The sequence below is a fragment of the Danio rerio genome, chromosome 20 (genome assembly GCF_049306965.1).
Source record: "Danio rerio strain Tuebingen ecotype United States chromosome 20, GRCz12tu, whole genome shotgun sequence".
Lineage (NCBI taxonomy): Eukaryota > Metazoa > Chordata > Actinopteri > Cypriniformes > Danionidae > Danio > Danio rerio.
In genome coordinates, this window is record NC_133195.1 from 57,920,001 (window position 1) to 57,933,791 (window position 13,791).

Below are 13,791 nucleotides of genomic sequence, written 5' to 3' on the forward strand. Positions count from 1 at the left end.
TAGAAACAGATCTGCTGTACTTACAGTGTGTGAGAGCAGCTTTAAACCTCATGTCCAACATCTAAGCATCAATAGAGCAAATGTTATATTAAAGAGCCCCTATTATGTGTGTTTGAGGATGATCCTCATCAGTGTGTACCACAGCTCTGAGTGAATGAACACATCCAGCTGAGGAATTAGCGAAATATTTGACTCAGAGTCGAATGAATGAATCGAGTTGGGTTCGGATCTTTTGTTTGAATGCGTCGATGTCGATACGGCACGTCACCAAATATGTCGTACCGCATCCGTTAAAACTTGAACACGCTTTCACTTCAGACACTAGCGGAGCGCGCGGGCTCATGGGACTGATCAGGACTGAAGATGATGCTCACTGACAGATGGAGATTCAGCTGTGGGGAATAAAGGGTTAAAGTTCATTTTCACAGCAACACCACCACAGTAAAGCCAACCGTGTGCTGTGTGTGACTATTAGGTATGGGACTTTGTCAGTAACTGTTGCAGTTCATATGGACCAGTTTCCTCTTCCTCTGGATCATAACATGCGGTCAATTTTCAAAATAGTTCAGCTTTTGTCACTGTGTGGATTAATACTGAATGTGTGTCCCTGTTATTACTTGGTGTTGTGTTTAAGTGTAGAGCAATATGTTGGTGTTTAACTACGTTGCTTTGCTGAATGAATGAATATTATCTTGTCTGTGCTGATGTCTGGATCTTCCGTTTGTTAGATTGTCTCTGGTTCTGACTAATCTAATGTATCTGCACACATATATCACTGTAAAGCATGCTGTCGGTGATATTACTGTAAAAGAGAGATCTGTGAGGGTGAACTCATTGATGCTGAACACCGTGTATATATATATATATATATATATATCTCCGGTGCGCATGTCCTGCAGGAGGTTTGGTTCAGAGGTGCTGGTTGTTTTAATCTCCTCTTGGATGCTGCGGCTCCTGCAGAGGATCTCCGAGATCTTCTCTAGCAGGAGGTTTTTCTCGGTCAGTTTAAAGCAGATCAGAGGCGTCCCGTGGAGACTGGAGCCCTGGCCAGCTTTCAGGGCTCCGGCATTGAGCCAAACACACACAGAGCAGATCTGGAGACCGACCGAGTGGACATCTGCAGGTCTGAGTCCAGAGGACACGCTCCAGAACAACACACACACATTTTGCATTTTCATATAAACAGATTGCTAAATGGAAAACCGAGATGTGTGTAATATATAAGTGAGAATTATTAGACCTTTAAAATTAGAATCTTTAAAAACATTTGGTTTGGGTTGCTTGGATGTTAAGGTGTAAAGCCAAAATGTGTGGCAATATGTGTGGTATTTCTTCATTTCGCATTGAAAATACACACAGACAGTTTCCAGGATTATCTGGGTGATTGCTATGGTGTTGCTATGGGGTTGCCAGGGTGTTCTGTATTGTTAATATGATGATTTATCCTTTTTGGTGGTTATAATCCACTAAATAGTTCCTAGGTGGTTGCTGTGGTGTTCTAAATAGTTGCTAGGTGGTAGCTATGTGTTTGTGGGGTTGCTAGGATGTTTTAAGTAGTTGCTAGGTACTGTAGTGGCTATGCTGTTCTTGGGGTTGCTAGGGGGTTCTATATAGTTGCTAGGTGGTAGTTTTGTTGTTCTTGGGGTTGCTATGATGTTATGAATAGTTGCTAGGCGGTTGCTTTGGTGTTCTCGGAGTTGCCATGATGTTTAAATAGTTGCTAGGTCATTGCTGGGGTGTTGTTGGGTTTGCTAGGATTTTATATATAGTTGCTAGGTGGTTGCTATGGTAATCTTGGGTTTGCAAGGATGTTATAAATAGTTGCAAGGTGGTTGCTTTGGTGTTCTTGGGGTTTCATATGATGTTATAAATAGTTGCTAGGTGGTTGCTATGGTGTTCTTGGGGTTGCGAAGATGTTTAAAATAGTTGCTAGGTGATTGCTATAGTGTTCTTTGGGTTGCTAGAATGTTTTTAAATAGTTGCTAGGTGGTTGCTATGGTGTTCTTGGGGTTGCTAGGATGTTTTAAATAATTGATATGTGGTTGCTATGGTGTTCCTGGGGTTGCTATGATGTTATAAACAGTGACTAGGTGGTTGCTTTGGTGTTCTTGGGGTTGCTATGATGTTCTAAATAGTTGCTAGGTGGTTGCTAGGGTGTTGCTGGGTTTGCTAGACTGTTTTAAATAGTTGCTAGGTGGTTGCTATAGTGTTCTTGGGGTTGCTAGGGTGCTCTAAATAGTTGTTAGGTGGTTGCTATAGTGTTCTTGGGGTTGCTAGGATGCTCTAAATAGTTGCTAGGTGGTTGCTTTGGTGTTCTTGCGTTTGCTAGGATGTTATAAATAGTTCCTAGGTAGTGGCTATGGTGTTCTTGGGGTTGCTAGGGTGTTATAAATAGTTCCTAGGTGGTTGCTTTGGTGTTGCTGAGGTTGCTAGGTTGTGGTAAATAGTTGCTAGGTGGTTGCTATGGTGTTCTTTGAGTTGCTAGGATGATTTTTCAGCAATATTTGCAGTATTTCTTCTTTCTTCAGTCATTCTTCTTCTCTAAATGTGTAAATGTTTAGAGATTATTGCTGAAATACAAGATGACAATACCTGTTTGTCGTCTATAATGAAAGTCAGTGGGGTCTAGTGTTATTTAAACATGAACATTCTGTGAATTATCTTAATTTGCACTTTTTTTACACACGTTTACTCTCTCCGCTTGATTTACTGCTTCATTTTTCTCTAGAAATGTGCAATATGTTCGATAGCATGGCAAAACAAGCAGCTTGATCCTGAAGATAAGCATCCAGACGGGTGTTTTGTGTGGAAATGCTGGTCCGCTCCGCTTTGTTAGCTTTTGTTTTATTGCGCTGGCTTTAATTTACCGCTCGAGTAGTTTCCATTTTAAGGTGAATTACCGGTAATGAGATACATCCGCTAGTTAATGTTCAGCCTCAGATTGTATGACGACAAGTCAATAGAGCTTTCAGCAGGTGCAGATTGTGACATTTGCTGAGCACAGCTTTACTTTTAACTAGTGTGTGCAATATTCACTGCCCTACAGCTGAAGATGGCTCACACACATGAACGGAATTATAAGTGTGATAACATTGTTTGATAACTGGGATCTGAGTGGTTGCTAGGATGTTATAAATAGTTGCTAGGTAATTGTTAGGGTGATATCCCTACTGAAAAAACAGCTTAAACCAGCCTAGGCTGGTTGGCTGGTTTTAGCTGGTCGACCAGGCTGGTTTTAGAGGGGTTTTGGCCACTTCCAGGCTGGTTTCCAGCCATTTCCAGCCTGGTCTTAGCTGGTCAGGCTGGGAGATGACCAGCTAAAACCAGCTTGACCAGCCTAGCCAGGCTGGGAGCCCAGCCAAAACCAGCTATGTCCAGCTTAAACAAGGCTGGTCAAGCTGGTTTTAGCTGGATTTAGCTGGTCAGTTTCCAGCCTGACCAGCTAAGACCAGGCTGGAAATGGCTGGAAACCAGCCTGGAAAAGGCCAAAACCCCTCTAAAACCAGCCTGGTTGACCAGCTAAAACCAGCCAACCAGCCTAGGCTGGTTTAAGCTGGATTTTTCTGCAGGGATGATATTCTAGGTGGTTGCTAAGATGCTTTAAATGGTTGCTTGGGTGATCTGGGTGGTTGCTAAGATGTTATAAATAGTTGCTAGGAAGTTGCAAGGGTGATATAATGTTCTAGATGGCTGCTATGGTAATTTTTTTGGTGTTCTGAGTGGCTGATTTGATGGTCTGTGTGGTTGCTAGGATGCTCTAAATAGTTGCTAGGGGAACCTGCTTTGCTCATATGATGTTCTAGGTGGTTGCTAGGATGCTCCAAATAGGGGAACCTGATTGGCTCATATGATGTACTAGTTGGTTGCTAGGATGCTTCAAATAGTTATTAGGTGTTTTTAGTGGCTGAAATTATGTTCTAGATGATTGCTAGGATGCTCTAAATAGTTGCTAGGGTGATCTGAGTGGCTGAAATGATGTTCTTGGTGGTTGATATGATGTTCTAAATAGTTGCTAGGGTAATCTGAGGGACTGAAAGAATGTTCTAGATGATTGTGATGAAGTCATGAATAGTTGCTTTATAATTGCTAGGGTGTCCCGAGTGTCTGATTTGATGTGAAGTGGTTGCTATGATAATCTAAATAGTTATTAGAGGGGTTGAGTGGCTAATTTGATGTTTTTGATGGTTGCTAGGATGTTCCAGATGGTTGCTAGGATGCTCTAAATAGTTGCTAGGAAGTTGCTAGGGTGATATGATGTTCTAGATGGTTGCTAGGATGTTCTAAATAGTTGCTAGGTAATATGAGTAGCTGATTTGATGTTCCAGGTGGTTGCTAGAATTTTCTTAATAACTGCTTGGCAGTTGGTTGCTAGGGTGTTCTGAGTGTCTGATTTGATGTTGAAGTGGTTGCTATGTTGATCTAAATAGTTATTATGGTGTTTTGAGTGGCTAATTTGATGTTATTGATGGTTGCTAGGATGTTCCAGATGGTTGCTAAGATGTAGTTGCTAGGTAGTTGCTAGAGTGTTTTGAGTGGCTGATTTGATGTGGTTGCTTTGATGTTCTAAACAGTTATTAGGGTCTTCTGAGTGGCAACAAATTGTTGTTGTTGTTTTGTTGTTGTTTTTGTTGTTGTTGTCATTGTTGTTTTTGATATTGTTGTTGTTTTTGGTTGTTGTTGTTATTGTTGTTTTTGTTATTGTTGTTTTTGCTTGTTATTTTTGCTTGTTGTTGTTGTTGTTTTTGTTATTGTTGTTTTTGTTGTTATTGTTGTTGTTTTTTGTTGTTGTTTTTGGTAGTTGTTGTTGTTGTTGTTGTTGTTGTTGTTATTTTTGTTGTTTTTGTTATTGTTGTTTTTGTTGTTAGTGTTGTTGTTTTTGGTTGTTGTTGTTGTTATTTTTGTTGTTTTTGTTATTGTTGTTGTTTATGTTGTTGTTTTTGTTGTTGCCATTATTGTTGCTATTATTGTTTTTGTTGTTGTTTTTGTTGTCGTTGTTGTTGTTTTTATTGGTGTTGTTTTTGTTATTGATGATGTTTTTATTGTTGTTTGGGGGTTTTTAGGTAGTGATTATGGTGTACTATGCAGTTGCTATGTAGTTTGTGTGTGTGGTTGTTAGGTTCCTGTGTGGTTGTTATAGAGATGCATTCTGATTGAGAATTATGTCTGTGTTTTTTGTTTGTTTGTTTGTTTGTTTGTTTGGCGGTTCTTAGGGTGTCCTCGGCAGTTGCTAGATGATCTGGGTTGTTGACTGGTGATATCTAAGTGGGGTTTTTTTGGATGGTGGGGGTGGGGGTGGTTATGGTGTTGCTATGGTATTATAGGTGGTTTCTGTCGTGTACCTGGTGGTTGCTATGTAGTTTGTGTGTGGTTGTTGATGCTCAAACAGATTGAGGAATGGAGCTGCAGGTTTAATAACACTGGTGGTGTTTTGAGGATGTAAGCGGTGTGTTTTAGGTGTAAATCCCTCCTGAAGATGATGATGATGACGGTGATGAAGAGCTGGGCTGAATAATAGAGTTTGTTTTCTCAGGCTAAAGTGCTGTGTGCTTCAGCCAGACACAGATCCGGGGGTTTACTGTGGGCAATTTTCTCTCCGAGGCTTTTCTGAAAATTGAGCTTTGAGCCTGTAAAGCTGCTGGAACAATAACATGTTATTTTCTTCAGAAACTTTAGCAGACGAGGTGTTTGGAAAGATGTCGTAACAGTCGGAGGAACGATAACATAAAACCCCTCCAGAGCCTTTCTGAAGGACACAAATAATACAGACAGAAAAGTGTGTGTGTGTGTGTGTGTGTGTGTGTGTGTGTGTGTGTGTGTGTGTGTGTGTGTGTGTGTGTGTGTGTGTGTGTATGTGTGTGTGTGTGTGTGTGTGTGTGTGTGTTGGCATCATGATAGTATTGTTAAATGATCTTGCATCTATTACTGAGCATTGTAGGGTTGGATGGGCACGGGATGTCTCATTTAGATCATTCATTCATTCATTCATCCATCTGTTATTACAATTTTTGAATTAAAAATGTAATTAATATTAGAATTAAAATATTATGTGAATTTTATTATAATAGTATTAGAAAATGTTTTTTATTTATGTATTAATAATTTAATTCATTTATACATATGTCCTTTTGTTCATCTGTCCGTTCGATGTCCATTTATTTATTAATTCATTCACTCACCCATTCATACATTCATTCATTCATCCATGCCCATCCATTCATTCATACATTAATTTATTTATTCATTCATTTACTCAGCTAATTATTCATTCATTTACTTACTCACCCACTCATTCTTACATTCATTTGTTCATCTGTTCATCTATCCATTCATTTCTCATTGATTTACTAATTCTTCTATCCATTTATCTATTCACTCACTCATGCACTCACTCGCTCAACTATTCATTCTTTCATTCATTCATTCATTCATTCATTCATTCATTCATTCATGTCCATCCATCTGTTCATCCATTTATTCATTATACTGTCTGTCCGTTCATTCATTCACTCACTCATTCTTACATTCAAATATTCCTTAATTCATCTGTTCATTCATTCCATCATTCATTTATTTACTCACCCTTTCATACATTCAGTTGTTCTTCTGTTCATCCATCCATTCAATCCTTCATTGATTTACACATTCTTTTATCCATCTATTTATTTACCCACTCACCCATTTATCCATTTATTCATCCATCTGTCCATCCATTCATTCATTCAATCTCCTATTCATTCATTCATCCATCCATTTATTCGATTATTCACTTACTTACCCATTCATTCATTCATTCATTCGTTCATCAGCCCATTGATTTATCTATTAATTTACTCATCCATTCATCTGTCCATCCATTCATCCATTCATTCACCCATTCTTCCTTCCATCCATTCTTCCATTCGTTCAGTCATTCAATCACTCATTCATAAATTCAGTCTTTCATTTATCTGTCCTTGCATTCATTCATTCACTCTCCTAATCATTCATCCATTTATTAAATTATTCACTCACTCACCATTTATCCATTTATTCATTCATATGTTCATCCATTCATCTGTCCATCTATTCATTCATTCACTTACCCATTCATTCATTCAATCATTCATTCATTAATCTATTCATTCATCTGTCTGTCCATCCATCCATTTGTTCAAATATTCACTCACTCACCCATTTATCCATTCATTCATTTTTATGTTAATCAGCTGATCCATCCATCTATTTAATCATTCATTCATTCATTTAATCATTCATTCATTCGTTCATTTGTTCATTCACTCCCTCACTCACCCATTCAACCATTATTTATTTGTTTGTTTTTGAGTTAAATAATATTTATTTGTAGCCTTTTAAAAACTAAATTGTGAATTTAGAATTTGGAACAATTTAATTAATTTGTTTTGAAAAATCAGCAGTTTTATGTTTATTATTATATTATATTATATTATATTATATTATATTATTTTATATTATATTATATTATTATATTATATTATATTATATTATATTATATTATTTTATATTATATTATTATATTATATTATATTATATTATATTATATTATATTATATTATATTATATTATATTATATTATATTATATTATAAGCCAGAGATTCCCTCAGATGTAATAATATTTCTCTCAGTAGTGGTGAATCTTCCATCTCTTGTTTTTGTCCGCACTGAACTGAGAAACACTGAATTATGCATTATTTTCTGTCACGCTTCTGAATGCAGTGACCTCTGAAACTGAGCTTCAAGACTTTCATATGGAAATCTGTGTTTACTTCTATAATTAGCCTCGTTTCAGGAGCAGGAGTTTCTGAATACTGAATAGATGTCAGGCACGCATTCACTTATTTATAGTGTTCCAAGTGTACACTATGGAGAATAATTTATGGAGAGTGTTTTAGGCCTAGAGAAATAAAAATAATATAAATATATCTTTTTAATTTTTGATAAAACCATTTTTACTCTTTATTTGTTTTTTTATCTATTATATACTAAATCTATTTTAATTTTGATTTTAATTTTATTTTTTATTTATTATATTTATTATTTTCTTTATATTATGTTCTTACAGAAGTCATTTTTAATTATTTCATAATTATATTATGTATTTTTATTTTTTTACTACAACATCTACAAATCAAAACAATAAACTTAACCTTAACCCAACTAAACCTTAATTTATTTACATATTTTTCTAGATCTTCCCATTAGAAATTGTATTTTACTGTAAAACTTATATTGCATTTGGAATCTATACTTTAATTTCAAATGTATATTAGTTATGATTTTTATTAATTTCATAATTTGTTAATTATTTTGTATTGTTAATTTTTATTAAATATTTTGTTTATTTGTAAAAAAAAATATTTATTAATTAAGGTTTATTTAGTTTTTGTTTGGGTTAGTTTTTTATCAATACATAAATATAAAATTTAATACATTGTAATGTAAAATCTGTATTTTAATGCTAAATATATATATATATTAAATTGGTAAATTAAATGATTTATTATTAAATATTGTAATTTTGTTAAAATTATAACATTTAGTTTTCATTATTTTATCATTGTTTTGTATTATTAATTCCTATTTGATAACTTTTTTATCCATAAAAATATTTTTTATTTATTTATTTATTTAAATGTATTTATTTTTTGCTAGGTTTCATTTTCATTAATGCATAAATACCCTTTATTAAACTACTGAATTATTTTTCCTGCAATATTCATTGTATCTGATATATTTAGTGTGTGTGATGTTGCATTATGATATATAAAGTTTGTAATATTATATGTTCATTATATCATTTGTTTGTGTTTTGTGGTCTCAGGTAAAGCATTTGCTCCAGAGTTTTATTACGACACCTACAGTCCGCTGTGGCAGAACCGGCCGCGGGTTTACGGATATAAACTACAGTGGACGCAGATGAACCCTGGAGCCGTTGACAGAATCATGGCGTATCGACTGGGCATCCGACAGGTGCATTTTTATTTTATTTATTACACTAAGATTAATTAATTTTTTTATGTTATAAATTTATTTTATTATTTCTATTATCTTATTATTATTTTTATTCTTAAAATAATTATATTGTTGTTATTATTATTAATATTATTGTTATTATATATTGTTATAAATATATTCTGCTTATTTTGTGTTATATTCTTCTGCTTATTATTATTATTATTATTATTATTATTATTATTGTTAAATCATATTTGAATATTATTATATCAAATTATATATTATATATAACATAATAATATTATTAATATAGTATTATTATTACTATTCATACATGTATTACTCTTATTATTTTTTTTTTATTGTTATTATTGTTATAATTATTATGGTATTATTATTACTTTTACTCGTATACTTACTCATATTATTAGTAGTATTATTACTTTTAATGTTATTATAACACGTTGTCTACTAAATTTTAATATATTATTATACATTAAAATAAGTGTATATTATTAATATTGTTTTTTATTTCTCATTTAATATTTTAGTATTATTATTATTATTGTGTAATTATTTTCATTACATATTATCATTAATATTTTTGTTATTTTGTAATATTTATTATATATAATATTTTGTCTATATAATTATATTACATAATTAAAGTTATTTATTATTATTATTATTATTATTATTATTTATTATTATTATTAATAAATCACATTTAAAAATTATTATATATTGTTATATGTATATAACAATTATATAATTACATTATTATTTTATTATTATTATAGTAATATTATTGTTACTATTAATCATATATTTAGTTCTCATTATGATTATGTTATTATATTATTATTTATATTATATTAATATTATTGTTATTATACATTTTTAATTGTATTGTTTTTATTACTATTAATAAATGTTATTATAAATGTATAGTATTATTATTACTATTATTATAATACTATAATATTATTAATAATAATATATATTTACTGCATATATAACACAATGTATATTATTTTTATGTATAATATTATATAATAATATAAGTGCATATTATTATTATTATTATTATTAATATTAATATTATATATTGTTGTATGAATATCACATTGTATATTATTATTTCATTTTTTATTGTATATTATTGGGTAGTTTGTATTATTATTATTATTAATCACTTCATGCAAGGCTCTGGATTTCCCTGGTGCTGCCTGAGATCAGGCTCTGAATCTAAACTAGGGCTAGTACTGGATTAATTATATTATTGACTGTCCTGTAATTAGTAAACAGTAACTGATTACTATCCATAAGTAATGCACCAGCTCTTAATGAGAAATGCACAGCTTTACTTAATGATTTCAGACGCTGCGTCGTCATTGTTCTTCTCTCTCTGGTGGCAGAATTATTTCTAAAGTGAGAAACTTCTGTCCTTCACAGGTTGAGTCGAGTTTTCAGAAAGCAGTGTTTCAATGTGAACCGTGTGTGTGTCGTGACTCTAAATGCAGCGTTTACTGTGTAAGATCCACAGAAGGATTTCACTTCAAGGCTTTTTATTGTGGAAAAAGCTTCTTTAGATCATTAAAATGTTGTTTTTTTCTATCACAATCGTCAGAAATTATTCTTCTGCGGCTGAAAGCTTCTTTGAGAAAGCAGAAGTGGCTCTTTTGTGGATGCGCTGTGAATGAAAAGCCTTTATTTTCCAGATTGAATGCTTCGATTATTTATTTGTAGGAGTAATTTACATGCTTTATCAATGTAAGCAGCCCTTTAGCTCATGCAGATGATTCAGTGCTTTTATTTTATATTGTTTCTGTGTGTTTTGTTTGCAGTTTTAAGATTTTTAGTTGTTGTTCAGTAAATTCAGTTGAGTTGTATTGTGTTGTGCATATACTTTTAATAGTGTAGCGGAAATAAATACTGTAGTAAATGTGTAAAATGTTGGGTTGTTTTAAACCCAATACTGGGTCAAATATGGACAAACAGATAAAAAATTACCCTAGAGATTGGTTTGTCCAGATTTGACCCAAAGTTGGGTAAAATAACCCAGGATGGAGTGCATGTCTGTAAAATGTCCTGGAAATATACAGTTCCATGATATGTTTAATTTGAAAGCAATTTGCTTTCTTTACTTACACATGAACACCGACATAAACCCTTACCTGTTCAATTTCAATGTTTAAAATACACCCACCGGCCACTTTATTAGGTACACCTGTCCAACTGCTCGTAACACAAATCTCTAATCAGCCATTTACATGGCAGCAGCTCACTGCATTTAGGCATGGACAAGACGATCTGCTGCAGTTCAAAGTGAGCATCAGAATGGGGAAGAAAGGGGATTTAAGAGACTTTGAACTTGGCATGGTTGTTGCTGCCAGACGGGCTGCTCTGAGTATTTCAGAAACTGCTGATCTACTGGGATTTTCACGCACAACCATCTCTAGGCTTTACAGAGAATGCTCCGACAAAGAGGAAATATCCAGTGAGCGGCAGTTCTGTGGGCGCAAATGCCTTGATGATGAGGCCAGAGGTCAGAGGAGAATGGCCAGACTGGTTCCAGCTGATAGAAAGGCAACAGTAACTCAAATAAGCACTCGTTACAACCGAGCTCTGCAGAAGAGCATCTCTGAACACACAACACGGCCAACCTTGAGGCGGATGGGCTACAGCAGTAGAAGAGCACACCGGGTGCCGCTCCTGTCAGCTAAGAACAGGAAACTGAGGCTACAATTCACACAGACTCACCAAAACTGGACAATAGAAGATTGGAGAAACGTTGCTGCTCTGATGAGTCTCCATTTCTGCTGACACATTCGGATGCTCGACTCACAATTTGGCCTCAACAACATGAAAGCATGGATCATCCTGCCTTGTATCAGCGGTTCAGGCTGGTGGTGGTGGTGTAATGGTGTGGGGGGGATTTTCTTTGGGTCCATTAGTACCAATTGAGCATCAACGCCACAGCCTACCTGAGTATTGCTGCTGACCATGTCCATCCCTTTATGAGCACAGTGTCTCCATCTTCTGATGGCTACTTCCAGCAGGATAACGCAGCATGTCATAAAGCTCAATCATCTCAGACTGGTGAACATGACGATGAGTTCACTGTACTCAAATGGCCTCCACAGTCCCCAGAGCTCAATCCAATAGAGCAGCTTTGGGATGTGGTGGAACGGGAGATTGGCATCATGGATGTGCAGCCGACAAATCTGCAGCAACTGTGTGATGCTATCATGACAATATGGAGCAAAATCTCTAAGGAATATTTCCAGCAGCTTGTTGAATCTCTGCCCTGAAGGATTAAGGCAGTTCTGAAGGCAAAAGGCGTCCAAAACGGTGTACCTAATAAAGTGGCCAGAGAGTGTATTTTATTATAAATGTTACTTTAATTTAAATGGTCATATAAGTTTTAAAGTATTATAAAACAGATGCATTAATATAAGTCTCTACAAATAGGGAAATAACTAATATGATTATTAAAAAGAGATTAAACATAATTATTAATTAAATCACAGCTGTACATGCATCTAGAAACCATCTATTAAGACATTTTTAATGAGGCACTTTCTGTTTGAGGTTGCTAATATTCTACAGAACATAGAGAGGTGTACTTTGGCCAGTTTTGTTGTTAGTCATGCTAAATGATCAATTTGGAAAACTCAGGATAGTTATTAAAGGGGAAATGAATATATTGTTACTTGATGATGAATATGTTTATATTGCATAACTTGTTTACTCAAATTTAAATTAATATGGTGCATAAATGAAATCTTAAGTAAATTAGGAGTATACATTAACCTGTGCATTATTCAGACACTAGATGGCACAGTGCTGTCAACAAATGGTGTGTGATAGATGAGCAGACACACATCTGAATATGAGTAAGTATATGGATGAAGGTATTTACAGACGGTGATACTCAGTTCCTGGATGAGTGTGTGTTATTCAGCGGTGGTTATCTGGGAATAACACACCTCGTAATGTCACGACTGACCAATCAGAATCCAGTATTCCAGACAGCCGTGTAATAATGTTAATGAAAGTGTGTATGTGTGTGTGTGTGTGTGTGTGTGTGTGTGTGTGTGTGTGTGTGTGTGTGTGTGTGTGTGTGTGTGTGTGTGTGTGTGTGTGTGTGTGTGTGTGTGTGTGTGTGTGTGTGTGTGTGTGTTGTAGACGGGGCAGCAGCGCTGGTGGGAGCAGGAGATCCCAGTGGAGGGAAACATCCAGAAAGGAGAGCTGATCACACACAACCTGACCGAGCTGATCAGACCTGAGGCGTATGTGGTGCGGCTCACACCCATAACTCGCTTCGGGGAGGGGGACTCCACCACCCGCATCATCACATACAGCGGTAACACACACAAATACACACTCACACCCATAACTCCCTTCAGGGAGGGAGACTTCACCACCCACACACACGCTCACACTCACACACACACACACATCCAAAGCTTCTGTTGATTGTTGTAGCTATGAAATAACTCTAGTCATTCAGTGGAGGGATATGGAGCTGCTCAAAACCTGCCGGAACTACTTTACCTGTGCCTTTATCTGACAATAACCAAAGACCTGAGAGTGACCATCAGCCAATCAGAATGTGTGTGTGTGTGTGTGTGCTTGCGCTGCATTAGTGCCTGCAGCAGGTCTGGACGGGGTTAATCTGTAATCTGCTACACATAGTGAAGATGACAGTGTGGGAATATCACGGCTGCTCATGTGGACTGTGGATTACTGCAGATAAGCAACATCTGCATAACCTCTGTCTGCGCATTACAGATGATCTCTAGAAACTGAGC

The 13,791-nt window shown here is 35.1% G+C and overlaps 1 protein-coding gene across 7 annotated transcripts in view; it reads left to right on the top strand.

Annotated features, from left to right (window-relative positions):
- Positions 1–13,791, top strand: part of LOC101884676 (MAM domain-containing glycosylphosphatidylinositol anchor protein 2-like) — a 352,666-nt gene that overhangs the window by 324,598 nt on the left and 14,277 nt on the right. For all 7 annotated transcript variants that reach the window (XM_073933868.1, XM_073933869.1, XM_073933870.1 and 4 more), the window contains 2 exons: positions 8,841–8,989; positions 13,166–13,343. In XM_073933868.1, the coding sequence (XP_073789969.1) occupies positions 8,841–8,989; positions 13,166–13,343 (327 nt within the window). The remainder of the gene's footprint in view (positions 1–8,840; positions 8,990–13,165; positions 13,344–13,791) is intronic.